This window comes from Mus caroli, unplaced genomic scaffold (genome assembly GCF_978045245.1).
Source record: "Mus caroli unplaced genomic scaffold, Mus_caroli_1 scaffold_2, whole genome shotgun sequence".
In the NCBI taxonomy this organism is placed as follows: Eukaryota; Metazoa; Chordata; class Mammalia; order Rodentia; family Muridae; genus Mus; species Mus caroli.
The window spans coordinates 54,957,344-54,973,607 of record NW_028227257.1 but is presented as its reverse complement, the minus strand read 5'-3'; the positions used below and the strand labels follow the sequence as shown (position 1 = coordinate 54,973,607).

The window sequence follows — 16,264 nt, the reverse complement described above, 5'->3', positions numbered from 1 at the left end:
TCAAGTACACACACGCACACAGATAAACACAGACACATAACTGAAAAGAATAAAAGGAATCTGTTTTAAAAAAGAAAAAAAGCCAATAAAGCAAATTTAATATACTATAAAATGTAGGGGATGGGGGAAAAGGAAGAAGAGAAGAGCCAGAAAAGAAACAAAACGAAAGAAGATGTCACCCCAATGTAGTGATTTAAAATAAAATAAAATAAAATAAAATAAAATAAAATGAATATATGAAGAAAAATAAATATATAAATATTTAAAAGTTTCAAAAAATACAATACAATGAAAGTACTACTAAATATACAGGAAAGGAGAAAAAGGGTGGGAAACGATGTTAGAATGACTTCTGTCTGAGTCTTCAGAATCAAATTGCTAGTTACAAGCCTTAGGGGAGGGGAGTTGGTTGCACTGTGGTCCCGTCCCCGTCTCTCCTCTGGGTCATACTGTTGTTGAGTCTGTACTGGACTAGTGCCTGCACCTGCAGACTGCACTCCGCAGACTGCAGCTGTCTTCCTTCTGAGGGCGTCAGGGGCCTCTGCTGGCCACTCTGCTCTTCTGTAAGCTGGACAGGTTCTCTCTCTGTCCTGAGACTCCCAGACTGTGGACAGACGTGCCTGTTCTTGCAGAAGATGTCTCCTAGGTGCAAGGGAGCAGCCATAGCTCTGAGATGGAGGCAGAGGACCTCACTTGGCACTGCCAAGGGCTCCTGAGGGCTGGAGGGTGCAGCTGCTGGTTTTACACACACCTCTAGAACTTCGGAGTTCTTGGCCTCAAAAGCATTGAGTCCAAATCTCATTGACAAATCTCTCTCACTGCTGCTGCTTCATGAGCTGGTGAAATCCCTGTCTTTCCAAATAGTAACAGAGGAAGTTAAGGGCATGAGGGCTTTGGGCTTCTTGGGGCGGGGCCAGGCGGGGCGAGAGCTCCCTGATCTTCATCTAGTTTATCTTTCTGCAGTGGTTTCTGAGTCCCAGCCATGGGCCTAACTGCGCAGGGGCAGTTCTGCTGGGCTTGCTTCAGTGCAGCGACGCATCTGTATTTAGTTCTTTTATTTTCCTCATTTCATGGATTCCCAACGGTTTCCCCACATTTCTATTTGGGATGAAGTCTAATATTTTGCATTCCATCTTTTTCACCAGTGCTCACATAGGCAGACACCATTCAACCATCTTCCCAGGAGATACTGTCTTCATTATTCAAGCATTTGAGTTACGTATACATGACCTGAACAAGGAGGGCGCCAATAGACATGCCAACATGGATGGGGGTGGGACATCTCAAGGCTTCATCCCTACACAAAGAACTATAGGGAATTAAGAAACTCTGAGAATAGAAGAAATGGTCCTCCCTAGGGAAGAACACAGTAATTGGTGATCCAATGTCACATGGTCAGCCCTGAAAACATAGACAAGTAACAGTATACAGACAAAGCATGTTGTATTTGTATGTTTAGAAATGCACTCAAGAGCACACACGAAGACACTCCCATGTGTAACAACAATTAAGGAAAAAGAGGCCATGAATTTGAAAGTGCAAGGCAGGTGGGTATGTGAGAGGCTTTCAAGGGAGGGAAGAGAAAGGGGAATGATATAATTACATTATAATCTCCAAAAAAAGGTTTTAAAAAATGCATCTAAAGTAGAATTATAACTGTTTCTAAACTGTGTGCAATTAGTTGAAAATAAGGCTGCAATTTTTTAGTTATTAGATTTCCCTCCTTGATTGCCTCTCAGGTAAAAAGAATTATTAAAAATCATGTGGTCAGTGGAACTAAGGTAGATATGGGCTGTGTACATGTTATGCCAAAGCACTGCACATTTTGGGAACGAGAGAATAAGAAAGTCTCTGCACAAGCCTCCTTACAAGATAGCCTCAGGAATAAGGACCACAGAAGGCAGTGGAAGCAGAAGCTTGCAAAAAACAGGGTGTTTGTTCTGCATGGGTCTGACCAAGGCCCTCTGCACACATGTCATGTAGCTTGGTGGTTTTGTGGGACTCCTAACGGAGGGAGCAGGGCTGTTTCTGATGCTTTTGCCTGCTCTGGGGACCCTTTCCCTCCTAACAGGTTGCTTTATCCCCTCATCCAGGATGAGGGGAGATGCCCAGTCTTATTGTAACTTGATATGTCATGTTTGGTTGGTATGCTGGGAAGTCGGCCTTAATAATATGGGAGAATAAATTAGTTTTAAAAAACCCATGCTGTTCAGGACTCAGAAGCTAGGGGCTCTAGCAACCACGTCCCAAAAAGGATCGACTGTATACACAGGCTTAGAATACATATGTTCAGACTCAGTGCCAACTTAGCGTGTTTTCAGAACAAAACCCTAAGAGAGCAGGCCTCTGTCAAAGGGATGACAAGATGAGGAGATGGTGTGGGGCTCAGGGACTTAGCTCAGCGCTGCAATGTTTGCCTCACAAGTACAAAGCTCTCGATCAATTTTGTCCCAACACTGAAAAGGAGCAAGGGGAAGAATGACAGACAAATGTTTCCCCAGCCGCCTGTGTGGTCCGAGATGCCACTGGCAGTATGAATGACACCATCGTTTCCGGGATGAATTGCAATGGCTCTGCAGCCTGTGGGTTGGGCTACGACTTCTCAAGATGTCAACACGAGCCGTGTCAGTATGGGCTGATGAACAATTTCCAGGTATGAACTTCAAAAGGATGGATAGATAGATAGATAGATAGATAGATAGATAGATAGATAGATAGATAGATAGAAAGATAGAGTTTATCGATGTCTGCATTTTCGGAATATCAAGTCTAGTGAAGCTTTTGGATCTGCAAATGATTAAATACTGATTTGAATTAAGCAAGGAGCAGGTGATGTGGGAGGGAAAGAAGCCATGCAGGTGTTCTGTGGTGGAAACCTGTCCTTTGCAGGCACTGTTATTAGGGAGACAATAGACGAGGAGAGTCCTGTCACTCAGAGGGGAGCGCCATGCTGTTTCCTAGCTTCCAGTCAACAGTGTGAGATATCATACTGGACAGGAGAGGCACAGGCTAGGAAAAACTTGGAGTGCATTTTGTATACAGGCTTTAGAGCAGAAAAATCTAAGGCAAGAGACAGGGTGAGGAGAAATTGTGAGTGAGAAATTTGGAGAGAAATGAAGGCCAAGTAACATGGAAACGTAGGAGACAGTACGGACTAATTGTCCTATGTGCTTGGTAAGGAGAGGAAGAAGTGAATGGGCCGAGAAGTCTTCATCCATCTCATTTAACAGCCGACAGACTCAGCTGAAACCATTATTCCAAAATACAACTCAAGCTGGCAGGCTCCTCCCAAACATGTACAATCTGTTCCCAGGGTCATAGTGATGCTGGTATCATTTTTATTGTTATTCTGAGGCAAATCATGAGTGTTTCAATTATGTCAAAAAATAAAGTTATGTTTAAAGAGCAGAAGAGAAGCAAAGGTTTGGAAACACTTAGGAGAAAAGCTAATACCCTAAAAAAAAAGTCGGAAGGCAGCCACGCCTCTCCTCACACCTAGTCAGTACCACACTCTGGGGTAGAACTTCCTCCCACCAGAGCTCCAGGGAGCACAGGGGGAGATGCTATGAAAATCCTTGGGGGGAAAAACCTTCCTTCTTTAGTCTTTCCGTGTTTTCTAAATATTTTTGTGGAGGGTGGCTAGTGCTTGGTAAATAACGAAAAGAGGTCATTTCATCTTGAAAAGAGAAGTGTTACAAATTCAAGAGGGAAGCAGAGGGGAAAGCATTAGTTTATGCGTGGGAATTACAGGAAGTGAAGAAGGAATAAACTGTGTTGAAGAAGAGTTAGCTGTTCAAACCGTCTGTTGGATAAACTGCGTAATCCAAACCACTCTCTTCTCAAGGTCATGAGCATGGTGTCCGGGTTCGGCCCCCTCATCACTGCAGGGATCTTTTCGGCAACACTGTCTTCCGCCCTGGCCTCCCTTGTCAGTGCGCCCAAAGTATTCCAGGTAATACAACCGTGAAAGCGTGCACTGTCTTCCCTGCCTCCGAAACAAGCTGAAATAGCGGTTCCCACCAGCAATCACTTTCCATCATTTTCTGCAACCGTTAATGTTTGCATCTAGCTCAAGTGCTGTGCCTGCCACATAGTCAAGATCGATTCCGATAATATAAAGAATGATGAGCCGCGGTGTTAACGTGCGCCTCGGATTGTGCATCGCTTAATCTTTCCCAAATCTTCTTTTCGGAATCACCTAGAGAAAACGAGTGCACATAGATACAAATGACAAATGTCTCCTCTTTTTTCCCATTAGGCTCTGTGCAAGGACAACATCTTCAAAGGACTGCAGTTCTTCGCAAAGGGCTATGGGAAAAACAACGAGCCCCTGAGAGGGTACTTCCTCACTTTTGTGATAGCCATGGCATTCATTCTCATCGGTGTGTAGTTTTCTTGCACTACAGAAAGCCAAGGACTCTTCTGACTACTCGGCCTTTTGCTCTAGTTTGCTCGTAGTTTGAGACGTTAGCAGGTTCATGTTTAAGACTCCGTCTGGGAATGCTAGTGTTTGTCTAAGAGGGAAGTGAGACAGTTTAGTAAAGAGGACCTTTGAGGAAATGAGGGAGAATCTATCCTTCTGTTCTCTGAAGCTGAATATCAGAAGCCCATCCAGCCAAATACAACAGAACCCTTCCTTCAAGTCATCATGGCAGCTCCTGCTCTATGCTCTAGCCCGATAGCTCTAAACGGCAAGCAGAATTATGTACACCAATGTTTCCACAAATGTAGTTCCTTGACCAGCCTCTCAGAACCACTAGAGTGTCTCTGAAAGTCTAGATTTTGCAGGCCCAATTCCAGGGCTGCTGAGTTAGAATCGCTGACGATTTGGAATCTGCGTTTTACAAGCTCCTCAAGTCCCTTCCCCCCGACACCCCCCACCCCCAGACAGAATCTTTTGAAAATCACTTACACTTACCTGGCTTGTGATTTTTGTTTCCTTTCTCAATCCCAAGCAATCTAGAAGTAGCCACATGCTCTTGAAAAGAGGTATTTGTCAGCTATACAATCCTTGCTCTCCCTTAACCAAAACTAAACTAAGGGTCCTCCTTTGTATGGGAAACTTTTCGAGCAACTGTAACTTACCTGGCTTATACAATGTGTATGCAGTTGGAAAAGGGCTACATATAACTCCAGTTAAATCTGTTAGATTTTTAAGAAATTAAATAAAAATAGTTTATATGAAGTTTCCAGTAATATAACAATTGTAGTATAACCATAATATTCAAACTGTTGCCCTTTGCTGTATTTAAATGTTTTATTACATTTGTGTGTGAGTGCCTGAGTGTGTTTGTGTGACATGGTTTGGCTGAGCAAACCATTACCTACTGAGCCATCTTACCAGCCCCCTTCTTCAGCATTTAAATGGTCACACATTCCACTTTTAAAAAATGTATATATTAAATTATCTCCATTAAAACCATTGAGAAGCACATGGGTTTCCGTCCTACAGAACCTCTTGACTGTTTATATAGCAGACGAGGAATCCAGGGTCTGATGCATGAGAAACTGCTATAGAGCAGTTGTTGTTGGTGTGCTTAGCTCTTGTAGAGACAGAGGTTTGGATTGTCTATTTTCTAACTGGCAGGTTTTTCTTGAGTCTCACTCCATGGAAACCTCGGCTGTAAGTATGTATATCGTCTCAAAAGAAAAAACAAAAAATCAAAACAAAACACTAACTTCTTAAACTTTGACAGCTGCGAGCTACGTTTTCAATTTCCAGAAAAGTGGCGCTTCCGGGCCTTAGCAGCTGCTCGGCCGCCCTCTCGCTGCACACATGTCACTCGTACTGTTCTTCTCTTGCAGCCGAGCTGAATGTCATTGCCCCCATCATCTCCAACTTCTTCCTGGCCTCATATGCGCTTATTAATTTCTCCTGTTTCCATGCCTCGTATGCCAAATCTCCAGGTAAGCCTAAATGAAAACATAAGCCTAAGCAAACAGTTAGTCTCGATAAATGAAATAAGTCCGTGAAAAGTGTTCAATCTGTGTTTTTATGTTTTCTTATATCTTTGTAGGCAGCATAATCCACTTTATTTTGGTGAGTTGGGGGATGACTTCCGAAATAGAAAAGGAATCATATGAGCAATGGCCTTTTTGACCAACCGTAAAGTCAATTTTCTCCTGTGGCAATAAATTATTCATTGCAAGAGAAACCACATTTATTTCAGCAGTAGAAAAACACCACTATTTATTTCCAGGGTAAAAGTGACCACAGGAGTGGAATAAATGTATATATTTGAGACCTCCTCACTATCAATTTGTTTCCTGCCCATGGTGCAGAAGAGAAGGATGAGCGGTTCCCATAATTACCTGCTGAATGCGGGCAATGCAGATCTACTGCCGTGCCCACGCTGGGGGCATCGGTACACAACTGCGCTGTGGTCTTAAATCGTTTAAAATTCCACACCCAAGAGCTGTCTCCTAGCTCATCACCCCTCATCTCTCGTTTGCTCCCACCGTCCTTCTGACCCCTCCAGAAAGTCACCTGAGGGTCATATGACTCGCAGAAAGTTCTTCACTGTGAAGATGTTCCTCCAAGCTACTAAATAAGTATTCTTTTACGATTTGCCCTCAGCCTCAGCGTGTTGACAACGATGTTTGCAAAGACAGAGACTGAGGGGGCTGTGTCCACACAAGGCCACTGGGTTACAGAAAATAACTGAAGATGTTTAGTGTAGTGTGGTTTGTCTTTAAACACAAATCCACAATCCTGTGCCATGTTTTGCTATTAAAAAAACAAACAAACAAACAAACAAAAAAACAAGCCAGCTACAATTATCAGAAGAGTAAAAAGGAGTAATGGGAAAGAGAGAAAAGGAGAAGAAAACATATTTTTTAAAAAGTATGCAGGAAGACACCTGTAGATACACAAACCCCAAAATGACTCTCAAAATCCACCCTTCCCCTCCCCATCTACCTGACCTCCATCCTCTGTCTCTAAGAGGAAGCAGAACTAAGAACACCTGGGGCTTCTCTAATGGCGTTCCTGGAGTGCTGTTTCCACCTTGTGGCCATTGAGGGAACTGCTCCTCTAGACAGACTCCCGCTGAGTTGCAGTGACTCCAGATTTAAAGTTGCATTAACCCAGTGACCAAATGTGTCCTACAAATCAGGTTTTCCCATCCTGACTGAGCTGTTTCCTAGGCTCTTTCACTTCAGAAAACTAATAAAACATAGAAATCTGTGTGTATAGAAACTGTGACAGACACTTTAAAATGTAATGCTGTACATATTAATGTGTTGTGCCTAAGAACCACAGATAGCAAAATGTCTCCTCTTCTGTGAGATTATTGCTTATTGCTTCTGATGGAGCCAACATTGTCTTCTTAGGATAATAGTAAGGCAGGCTACCTCTATTTCTCTGTGCATGGAGCAAAAGCTAACCAGCTCTCGGAAGACAGGACATTCTTCTGCCCACCTGTTGCCAGGACACCACTTTTTCCAATGTTCCCTCTTCCCTTAGCTTCCTGATGGTGTTGATTTTAGATTCTTGAGGTTTGGTAATCTGGGAAGACAATCAGGACTCACAGGAAGCACAGAGTTGTCTGTGAGCATCTGCTTTTCAGGCACTTTCTATTTCCCAACGTTTACAGCATCATCTTTGGTACAAATACTACTTTTGTAGATCAAGGATGCAGGATCATAAAAGAAAAAACAGTTAAGACTAGGACATGGACCTAAAAACTACAATTTTATGCCAGAGGAGGATATGTTAGCTGCACTTTTATAGTACAGAGTAGTACAGTAGCATTGATGTGTGCAATTTTTCTTTATTATTTTTCCTTCCAGGATGGAGGCCTGCATATGGGATTTACAACATGTGGGTATCTCTTTTTGGAGCGATTTTGTGCTGTGCAGTCATGTTTGTCATCAACTGGTGGGCAGCTGTCATCACTTATGTCATTGAGTTATTCCTCTATATCTATGTGACTTATAAGAAGCCAGGTAAGAAAAAAAAGGCCACCTAGGATGGACTTCCATGGCTGTCTCTATCCATCCATTGGATGTTTACTGTGTAGCTTCCATGTGCTTATATGTAGTGCGTGCAAGGCAGTTCATCACAATGCTATGTTACTTAAGGACAATGATGATTAGCACTGTGGAGCTCTACACACGCTGTCTGCTCATTTAATCCTCACGGTGACGCTGCGCATTTGGTGATGGGAGGCTTGTTTTAGAGACAAAGAAATTGGAGTCCGGAGTGTTGGTCATTTACCAAAATAAGAGTCAGGGTGTGATCGAGCTGAACCCAGACCTCACAAGTGTTTCCTTCTGTCACCTTCTTCCACTGTCCTAATGAAATAAGACCCTGTCTCTCAAGGAGCTCTCAGATTCAGAGAGGCAGTTGACTATAGCACAGCATAATATATCACAACAAGAGCCGTGTAAACACGCTGCTGAGAATAGGGCAAGGCGTGAGCAAGCTCAGAGCTGTTCAAAACTCTCTCTGGGTTCATAGCTCATGTTCACAGAGCCAACTACTCTGTGTGAGTTTAGTGAATATTTGTTGAATGAACAAAGTAAGTTCCAAAGTGGCATCAGGCCATGTGGAAGTGGCTAATGGCAGGGCAGGGAATGAGGTTCCACAGAGAACAGGAGTGAATTGAAGATGCACACATAGCCTTAACAGAGATAGAGTTCTTGAAGACTCAAGAGAAGGTCCATGAGGTGTCCTGGAAGTAAGAAGGAATCTGGATACTGTGGACACTGAGGCCTGAACTTCAGCTCTTAACTTCAGAACCCAGGAGGACGGAGAGCACAGTTAGAAATATCCAGGGCTCAGAAGTCAGCATTCAGAGGCCCAGCTCCACCATTGTGTCACCGACATTATTCTGCCAGCCAGGCAGAGATGGTAACAGCTTTAGGGGACTCTGTTGTTGTTTTCATTATCACTTTATATATTGTTAACAATAGATACAATTTACAGCTGGGAAAACTGCACCCCCTTTTGATGGACAGCCATAAGTTTTGACAAACATATCCCGTCCTGTGACCATCAGAGCCAAAGTGTAGGTTTTCTCCAGTAGTGCTCAGATACCCGTGAGCTCAGGCTTGTCCTCCAGAATTTAGCCCCTAGCAGCCATTTTTCTAACTTTTGAATCATGGCATATAATCTTTATGGAAGTCTTTGAGATAGCATGAATGTTTAGATTTGTCCATACTGTAGCATGTATAAGCAATTTGTCCTTTGATATGGATGAATGGCATACTCTATATGAACATACCACAATACATCTCTTTTGTTGATTGACAGTTGATGGGCATATAACTATATTCAATTTGTGATATATATCTATATCTATATATAATTTAAGTGGATCTCTGTTTTCATTTTTGTTGAGTAAATGCCTAGGACTAAGACTGCTTATGCATGGTGTATGTGACTTTACTACCAGATTGTCTGCCAGAGTAACAGACCGTTATTTTCCACCCCAAACAGCAGTTTATAACAGTGCCCTAGCCACTCCACACCCTTGGCAACATGGAGACTTTAAAAAGCAAGTCAGTTGCTTTTAAAAGTCCTTTTAATAGAGGTGTAGTCTTAGCCACTGTTGCCTGTAGGCTTAGATTTTTCAAAATATACTTTAAGAAGGGTTCTTAAAGGCTTCAACCTACCTTCTAGTCCACCTACTAGAGGTAGAGGAAAAAAAGAAACGTTCATAGGAAACAGGAATGTGAACCTGTTTAAAAATAGTCCCTTGGTGCAATTCCAGTCTTCAATGTCAGGATATCAGCAGCAGTCCAGTTCAGTCTGAGACACCAAACATAAATCAGTAGCAGTTGCTCGATCCAGAAGAACCCACGAGGCTCCACCAACTTGGCATGAGTCTGCAAACGGGAAGAACCAGCCAGAATCCCATGAGAAATGCTTTGGCTAGTTACTGTCCTTGAAGTCATGACATGCAGAGTCCACTGAAGACCAGCAAAGCATTGCAAGGAGAACCAATGCAAGAGCATCCTCTCACTGTCTGTGGAGTTGTATTTATATTCTTTCCAAACATCACTGAAATCCTCTCGAGCTTCCCTCCCAGCAGATCACACGCCCTTTCATAAGACAATTTCCAGGAAGAAAAAAATCACATGACACAACGGAGTCTCCAAAGAAATCAGAAATTTCCACTTCAGTTCCCCAATTTGCATTTCCCAGTGACTAATGACACTGAGAATCTTACTCGCCATTCATATATCTTGTTAGGCAGCTACTTAAAACTACGCCTCTTTTTGTTGTTGTTGTTGTTGTTGTTTTCTAGCTCAGTTGTGAGGCTTCCTGGTGTATTCTGGCTCCTCTTGCAGTGTGTACTTTCTATTTTCCCCAGGCCTGTGGCTTCTATTTTTATTTCCTTGGTTGTTTTTATTAATACAAGTTCTTAACTTTTATCAGAACTAATTGATTTTTCTTTTTTCATTTGTATTTGTGTGTGTGATCTGAGGCATCTTTCCTTAACCCAAGGCCACAGACATTTAGAGCTTTTAGTAATTGATTAAGGTCTATTATCTACCATATGGAGCAGTGTAAGGTGTAGTTTCAGTGAGGTTTGTCCTTTTACATATGAATGTTGAATTGACTAATAGAGGTTTTAGCCCCAAAACAATGAATATCAGGCCAGCAATTTAGTTCACTAGGTAAAATAAGCCAATAAGTTTGCTACATAAGCTTGATGACTTGAATTCAATCATTTGAACCTATTTTAGAAGGAGAAAACCCACTCTTAAATCTTGTCCTTTCACCCTCCCCCCAAGCATGTGCTGTGAGATGCATGTGCTGTAGCATGCATGTGCTGTGGCATGCATGTGCTGTGACATGAGTGTGCTGTGGCTTGCATGTGCTGTGACATACATGTGTGTGACATGAGTGTGCTGTGGCATGCATGCTCTGTGACATGCATGTGCTGTGACATGAGTGTGCTATGACATGCATGTGCTGTGGCATGCATATGCTGTTACATGAGCGTAGTGTGGCATGCATGTTCTGTGGCATGAGTGTGCTGTGACATGCATGTGCTGTGGCATGCATATGCTGTTACATGCATGTTCTGTAACATGCTTGTACTGTGGCATGCATCTGCTGTGACATGCATGTGTTGTGGCATGTATGTGCTGTGATGTGCATGTGCTGTGGCATGCATATGCTGTTACATGAGTGTACTGTGGCATGCATGTTCTGTGGCATGAGTGTGCTGTGACATGCATGTGCTGTGACATGAGTGTGCTGTGGTATGCATGCTCTGTGACATGCATGTGTTGTGGCTTGTGTGTGTTGTGACATGCATACTGTGTCATGCATGTGTTGTGGCATATATGTGCTGTTACATGCATGTGCTGTGGGATGCATGTGCTGTGACATGAGTGTGCTGTGACATAAGTGTGATATGGCATGAATGTGCTGCAACATGCATGTGCTATGACATGCATGTGCTGTGACATGCATGTGTTGTGGCATGTATGTACCCACTCAGACTCATGCACAATAATAATAAAATCAAAGAATGGACGTCCTAAGGTCTGCTCGTCTGGTACATAGTCAACGCTTCACATCACTCTGTTCAGTCTGCAGCTAAAACCCTCACAGTCCTTACCCTGCAGAGCAAGCCCTGAAAGACTCTCATCAGATGCGGGTCTGTCAGCTCATCTCTGGCAATTCTCATCATAAAACTTAAAAGAATCCAGTTAATTTTTTAAGCTTACTGTTTCTGAGGCAGGCTCGAGTGCTGAGCTTCCTCCCTTGAAGGTTGGTTTCTGTCAGGTCAGACTCTCTAAAGAGCCTAAACTCTCCTCATTACCCCCACAAGTAAGAATTTCCAAGCTGGTCGGCAATGCCACTCAAAATATAAATATATTTCTGTGTGCACACTACTCCTGCATACAGAAATCTAAGAATTTTGTTTCTAAATTTAAGAATTTGTGAAGGCCTTGAATTTTCTGCCTACCTGGTCATAAGCAAGGTTTCTGGGGCTTCAGATTTACAGTGTGATCCTGGCTGGAAGGAAGTCTCATGCCTAAAGGTCACATGGGTGCTCATGGGCGTGTAGGACTCCCATGGGTGCTCATGGGAGGGTACAACACTCTTTCCAGGAAAGACTATGCTGTATTTCATCTAACTTGGATTCTCATCACTGCTTGTATAGGCAAGGAAGGTTGTAGAAGAGAATGGTTTATTAAACATTATTCAATGCATACAGAGAATAAAAAGGTTGATTTGGGGGAGTACCATTGCCTCCTTTGTCCGCAGATGTGAACTGGGGCTCCTCCACACAGGCTCTGTCCTATGTGAGTGCTTTAGACAACGCTCTGGAATTAACCACAGTGGAAGACCATGTGAAAAACTTCAGGTAAAGCCGGCTTTCGGGATCCCATGGTGTTTCACATTACGAGTGTCTTTCCTTAGAAGAATCAAATGCATCGGAGTGGGCACATTTCAGATATGCAAAGTCACATTTCACAACAGCAGAGGCCTGCTTTCTTGGCTGTAATCCACGCTGTTACCAAGGACAGAAATGAGTGCATTTTCCTTCTGTTCTGAGCTCTGCCCTCCAGGTGCCACAGCTGCTCACACTGCTGTGGCCTTTTCCAGGCCTAGAGACAGAAAGGCCTGAAGGAGGTGACTTCAGAGGGACATCCCCCAGGTCCTTGTGCACCTTAATCATTGGTTTTATCTACGATCAATCTGGGTCTTCATGATGTAATGAACCCCCTGCAGAGAAGTCATAATCTTAGATCTTCGTTAGTTATTTATTATTTCGGATGGTGCCTCACAACGTGGACTAGCAAGGCAGATAAATAAAAATATCAATGAGAGAGGGAGATTTGGAGCGACATATTGCACACCAAGGGAAGACAAGGGAACCCCGGGTACAGGGCTACCCTTTCCCTACTTCCTACTTTTGCTGTGATTAATTAAATGAAAAATACTAAGATGACAAGATGTAGAGTCAAGATAACTCAGGAATTCTGGTGGGAAATTCAAGAAATAATCAAGGAAGGGGTGTCTCATTTCCCTTAGTTTTCTATGCTTTTTATTTCCTTCGAGGGGTTCTGGGCTCATAAGCCTCCGGCACTGGCCAATTCTCGTGTCTTCTTTGCTTTCAGACCCCAGTGCATTGTCTTAACAGGCGGACCCATGACTAGACCCGCTCTCTTGGATATAACCCACGCCTTTACGAAGAATAGTGGCCTCTGCATCTGCTGCGAAGTCTTCGTGGTAAGAGCCACCTCATCTGAAAACAGTGCTTTCCCTCTCTGTTCACAGTGGGTAATGTTAGGTGGCACAGAAGATACCCATGGAAACAGGAAAGAGAAGAAACGGCTTGGACAGGAGTTCACCTCCTTGATTCAGGACTGGAAAAAAACAAAACAAAACAAAACAAAAAAACAAAAAATGTAACCGTGGATGTAAATAGATAGATGAAATATATTCCTAGTTTCTTAGGAGACCAACTAAAAGTGATAAATATTCTTAAATGATGGTCTTTGAGTCAAGAAGAACTGAACTGGCTCCTTAATAAAAGGAAGGCATCCGGGCTGAGCGAATCAGAACAGAGCATTAATTAGTCTACAGAAGCCAACAAGAAGGAAGCAGTCATGATGGTCTTAAATGACCATACATGGAATTCAGATGAAATGTCTGGCACTACAGATACCCCGGGGAATTGAGCTCAGTTTTCTGTGCCTTTGGCAAACAGTCAGAATCGAGCTAATTCCCTTTTGTCCACGGAACGTGTCGAGGACTAATGTCTCATTGGAGGTATTCAAAATAGATGCTAAGAAGTCAACCATAATTATTTACCAATTCTCCAAATGGGAAGAAAGCATTGAAATTAGAATAAAAAACATGTCCAGATCCTCCATACTAGCCTATGTCTGTATGCCTCCTCATGTTCCTTTCTCTCTCTCTCCTCACTCTGCCCCATGCTTTCTGTGCGTCTTTCTTAGTTGGAATCTTTACCGACATACACTTATATTACTAAATACTTACCTGTTCTTCAAAGCATTTCCCCAGTTTCTTACTTGATCCACAAGCACAAGCACGAAAGAGGCAGAAAACAAAGAAATGCTTGTTTCTATTTTACTAACTGGGAAAATGAGCCAGGAAAATAAAATCATAGACTGGGCCATCCTGACAAGAAAATGCCAACTGGGGATGGCAGAGGAGACCTGTCAGGGCGCCTCTTGTTAGGCCAGAAGGAGAAAGTCAAGGCAGTCTGACCCTGGGAGAACTGCCACAATCAAAGATCCCTAGTTACACTTCCAGGATCTGCCAAAGAACGGGTGTGAGGAGTCTTGGCCAGCCCACACTGCAGTGATGTGGCCGACTCCTTTACTATAGACCATCCTGAGAAACACTCCAACATCTTTTTAAACTTAGCATTATCCTAATGCTGTGGACATTGACCACATCTCTTTCCTATCTGCTTAGATGACAGTAACTCAAACACTCTAACTAAATACAGTTATCCAGTAGGGGGTGGAGAGAGAGCTACTGGGTGGGCACGATTGACAGGTTAAGTTATGGCCAACCATGACTCCAGAGGATTTATTAAAAACTTATCAAGAGCCTTTCTCTCTTATTATCAAGTTTAGTGCCCTGGATTAGTGGATTTCATTTTGGCCAATATAATATAGGAATCGGTTTTGATGGAATAAGCAGTTTGGGGTGTTTTCCTTCTCTAGCAATTTAGAGAAAATTTGGTTTAGCAAGAAATAAAATATCTTCAGGACTGGAGAAGTGAACAAGAAATATAAACAGTCATATAATGTCAAGGGAGAAAAGCTCTTTCACAGAGATAATAAACCCTGCTTTTAATTAACCCTTTGAGTCTTTAACTGCACAAAGGACTATGGTCCTAGAAGACCCTATCCTGCGAAGCAAGGGCCTAAGCCATGTGATCTGGTAGCTTCACGAGTGTTGGACAACACTTCACTTGTTGTGCTGATGTCTCCATGAAAGGCCCACGAGCCCTGCTCCCCAGTGCTTAAGTTCTCTTGGGATCAGAAAACAATTATTGCATCAATTAAAGCCTTCCCGGTTAGTTTCTTCCTGTAAACTCCTTAGGCTGTGGATGCATTTTTAGATTCGAGGCTCAGCTGTCAATCATCTTTCTAGGGGAACAGATGGAGAGGGATGCAGGGGGAGGCAGCATACCACTGGAAATTTTTCCCCAATGTATGCAGATGATGGTTAAGCCAGTCTTGTGGAAATGTTAAGTAGTGACAATAGAAAAGGAACCGAGCTTGTGTTTTCCACTCTAGGAAGCATTTTCCCCTGGGCCTTTGAAGCTAACAGTCAAGTTTGGAATCACTGTTTTGACATTTACTAGTGTTGATTTCCTTACACACATAGTTTAGTCTCTCTGAATAAGAAAGCACCTGTTTTAAGGTCATTGTGAGAATTATACTTGCTTTCAAGCACTGTTTTATGTCTTTCAAATACTGAATGCTGGATTAACTTTCTTTGTTATTATTGGTAATGTTGTTGATGTTATTATTGTGGTAATATGATAGTTGCTAATTCCATTCCTAAACTATGGGGTCTTCAATAAAACCCAGATACCCTCAATCCAGAGAGTAGATTGCTAGACCCCTATTCACCTAACTCATTCAGCCATTGAAGATCTCCTTTCTCTTCCTCCCTCCTCTTGTCTTTTTCTTATTCAGCCTCAAAACTTCCGATGAGGAACACTTTATGTCAGTGGGCCTCTATCAAGATCTTAATAAAGCATGGCTGTGGTGGTGCATGCCTTGACTCCCAGCATCTGCAGGCAGATCTCTGTGAGTTCGAGGCCAGCCTGATCTATAGAGGGGGTTCCAGGACAGCCAAAAGTGTTACACAGAGAAACCCTGTCTAAAAAGAAATGTTAATAAAATAATAACATGATCAAATATCAGAAGAATGAAATGATCTATGAAAGGCAGTAGGATGCATGGTGAGATGGCTCATAGGCCAAATCAGTAAAAGGGAGATATTAGCCTTCTGGTAGTTCCAACCACAGAAATAATGAAAGCAAAGTCATGAGACTCTCAATATGTAGAAGCATAAGTTGATATATAAATGCACAAATTTCTCAAAGTTTCATTGTTCAAATTGGGGGATTAATTCATGGGCTCATGTTTGGAAAGTTAATCTCTACAATGTATTAATTGGATGGTAGAATCCATTTTTGTGACATATTTGAATATTGGTAATTATGTTCCAGGATGTCTCCCCTCCTGTTAGTTTTTAACCTCCTTACATTAGCATTACAGTCTACTTTCATATTAATAAGTA

At 42.6% G+C, this 16,264-nt stretch overlaps 1 protein-coding gene across 5 annotated transcripts in view; it reads left to right on the top strand.

Moving 5' to 3' along the window:
- The window catches only part of Slc12a1 (solute carrier family 12 member 1), a 77,655-nt gene that overhangs the window by 27,802 nt on the left and 33,589 nt on the right, over nt 1–16,264 (top strand). For all 5 annotated transcript variants that reach the window (XM_029470782.2, XM_029470783.2, XM_021183416.3 and 2 more), the window contains 7 exons: nt 2,502–2,653; nt 3,845–3,952; nt 4,259–4,382; nt 5,806–5,907; nt 7,792–7,947; nt 12,233–12,332; nt 13,090–13,201. In XM_029470782.2, the coding sequence (XP_029326642.1) occupies nt 2,502–2,653; nt 3,845–3,952; nt 4,259–4,382; nt 5,806–5,907; nt 7,792–7,947; nt 12,233–12,332; nt 13,090–13,201 (854 nt within the window). The remainder of the gene's footprint in view (nt 1–2,501; nt 2,654–3,844; nt 3,953–4,258; nt 4,383–5,805; nt 5,908–7,791; nt 7,948–12,232; nt 12,333–13,089; nt 13,202–16,264) is intronic.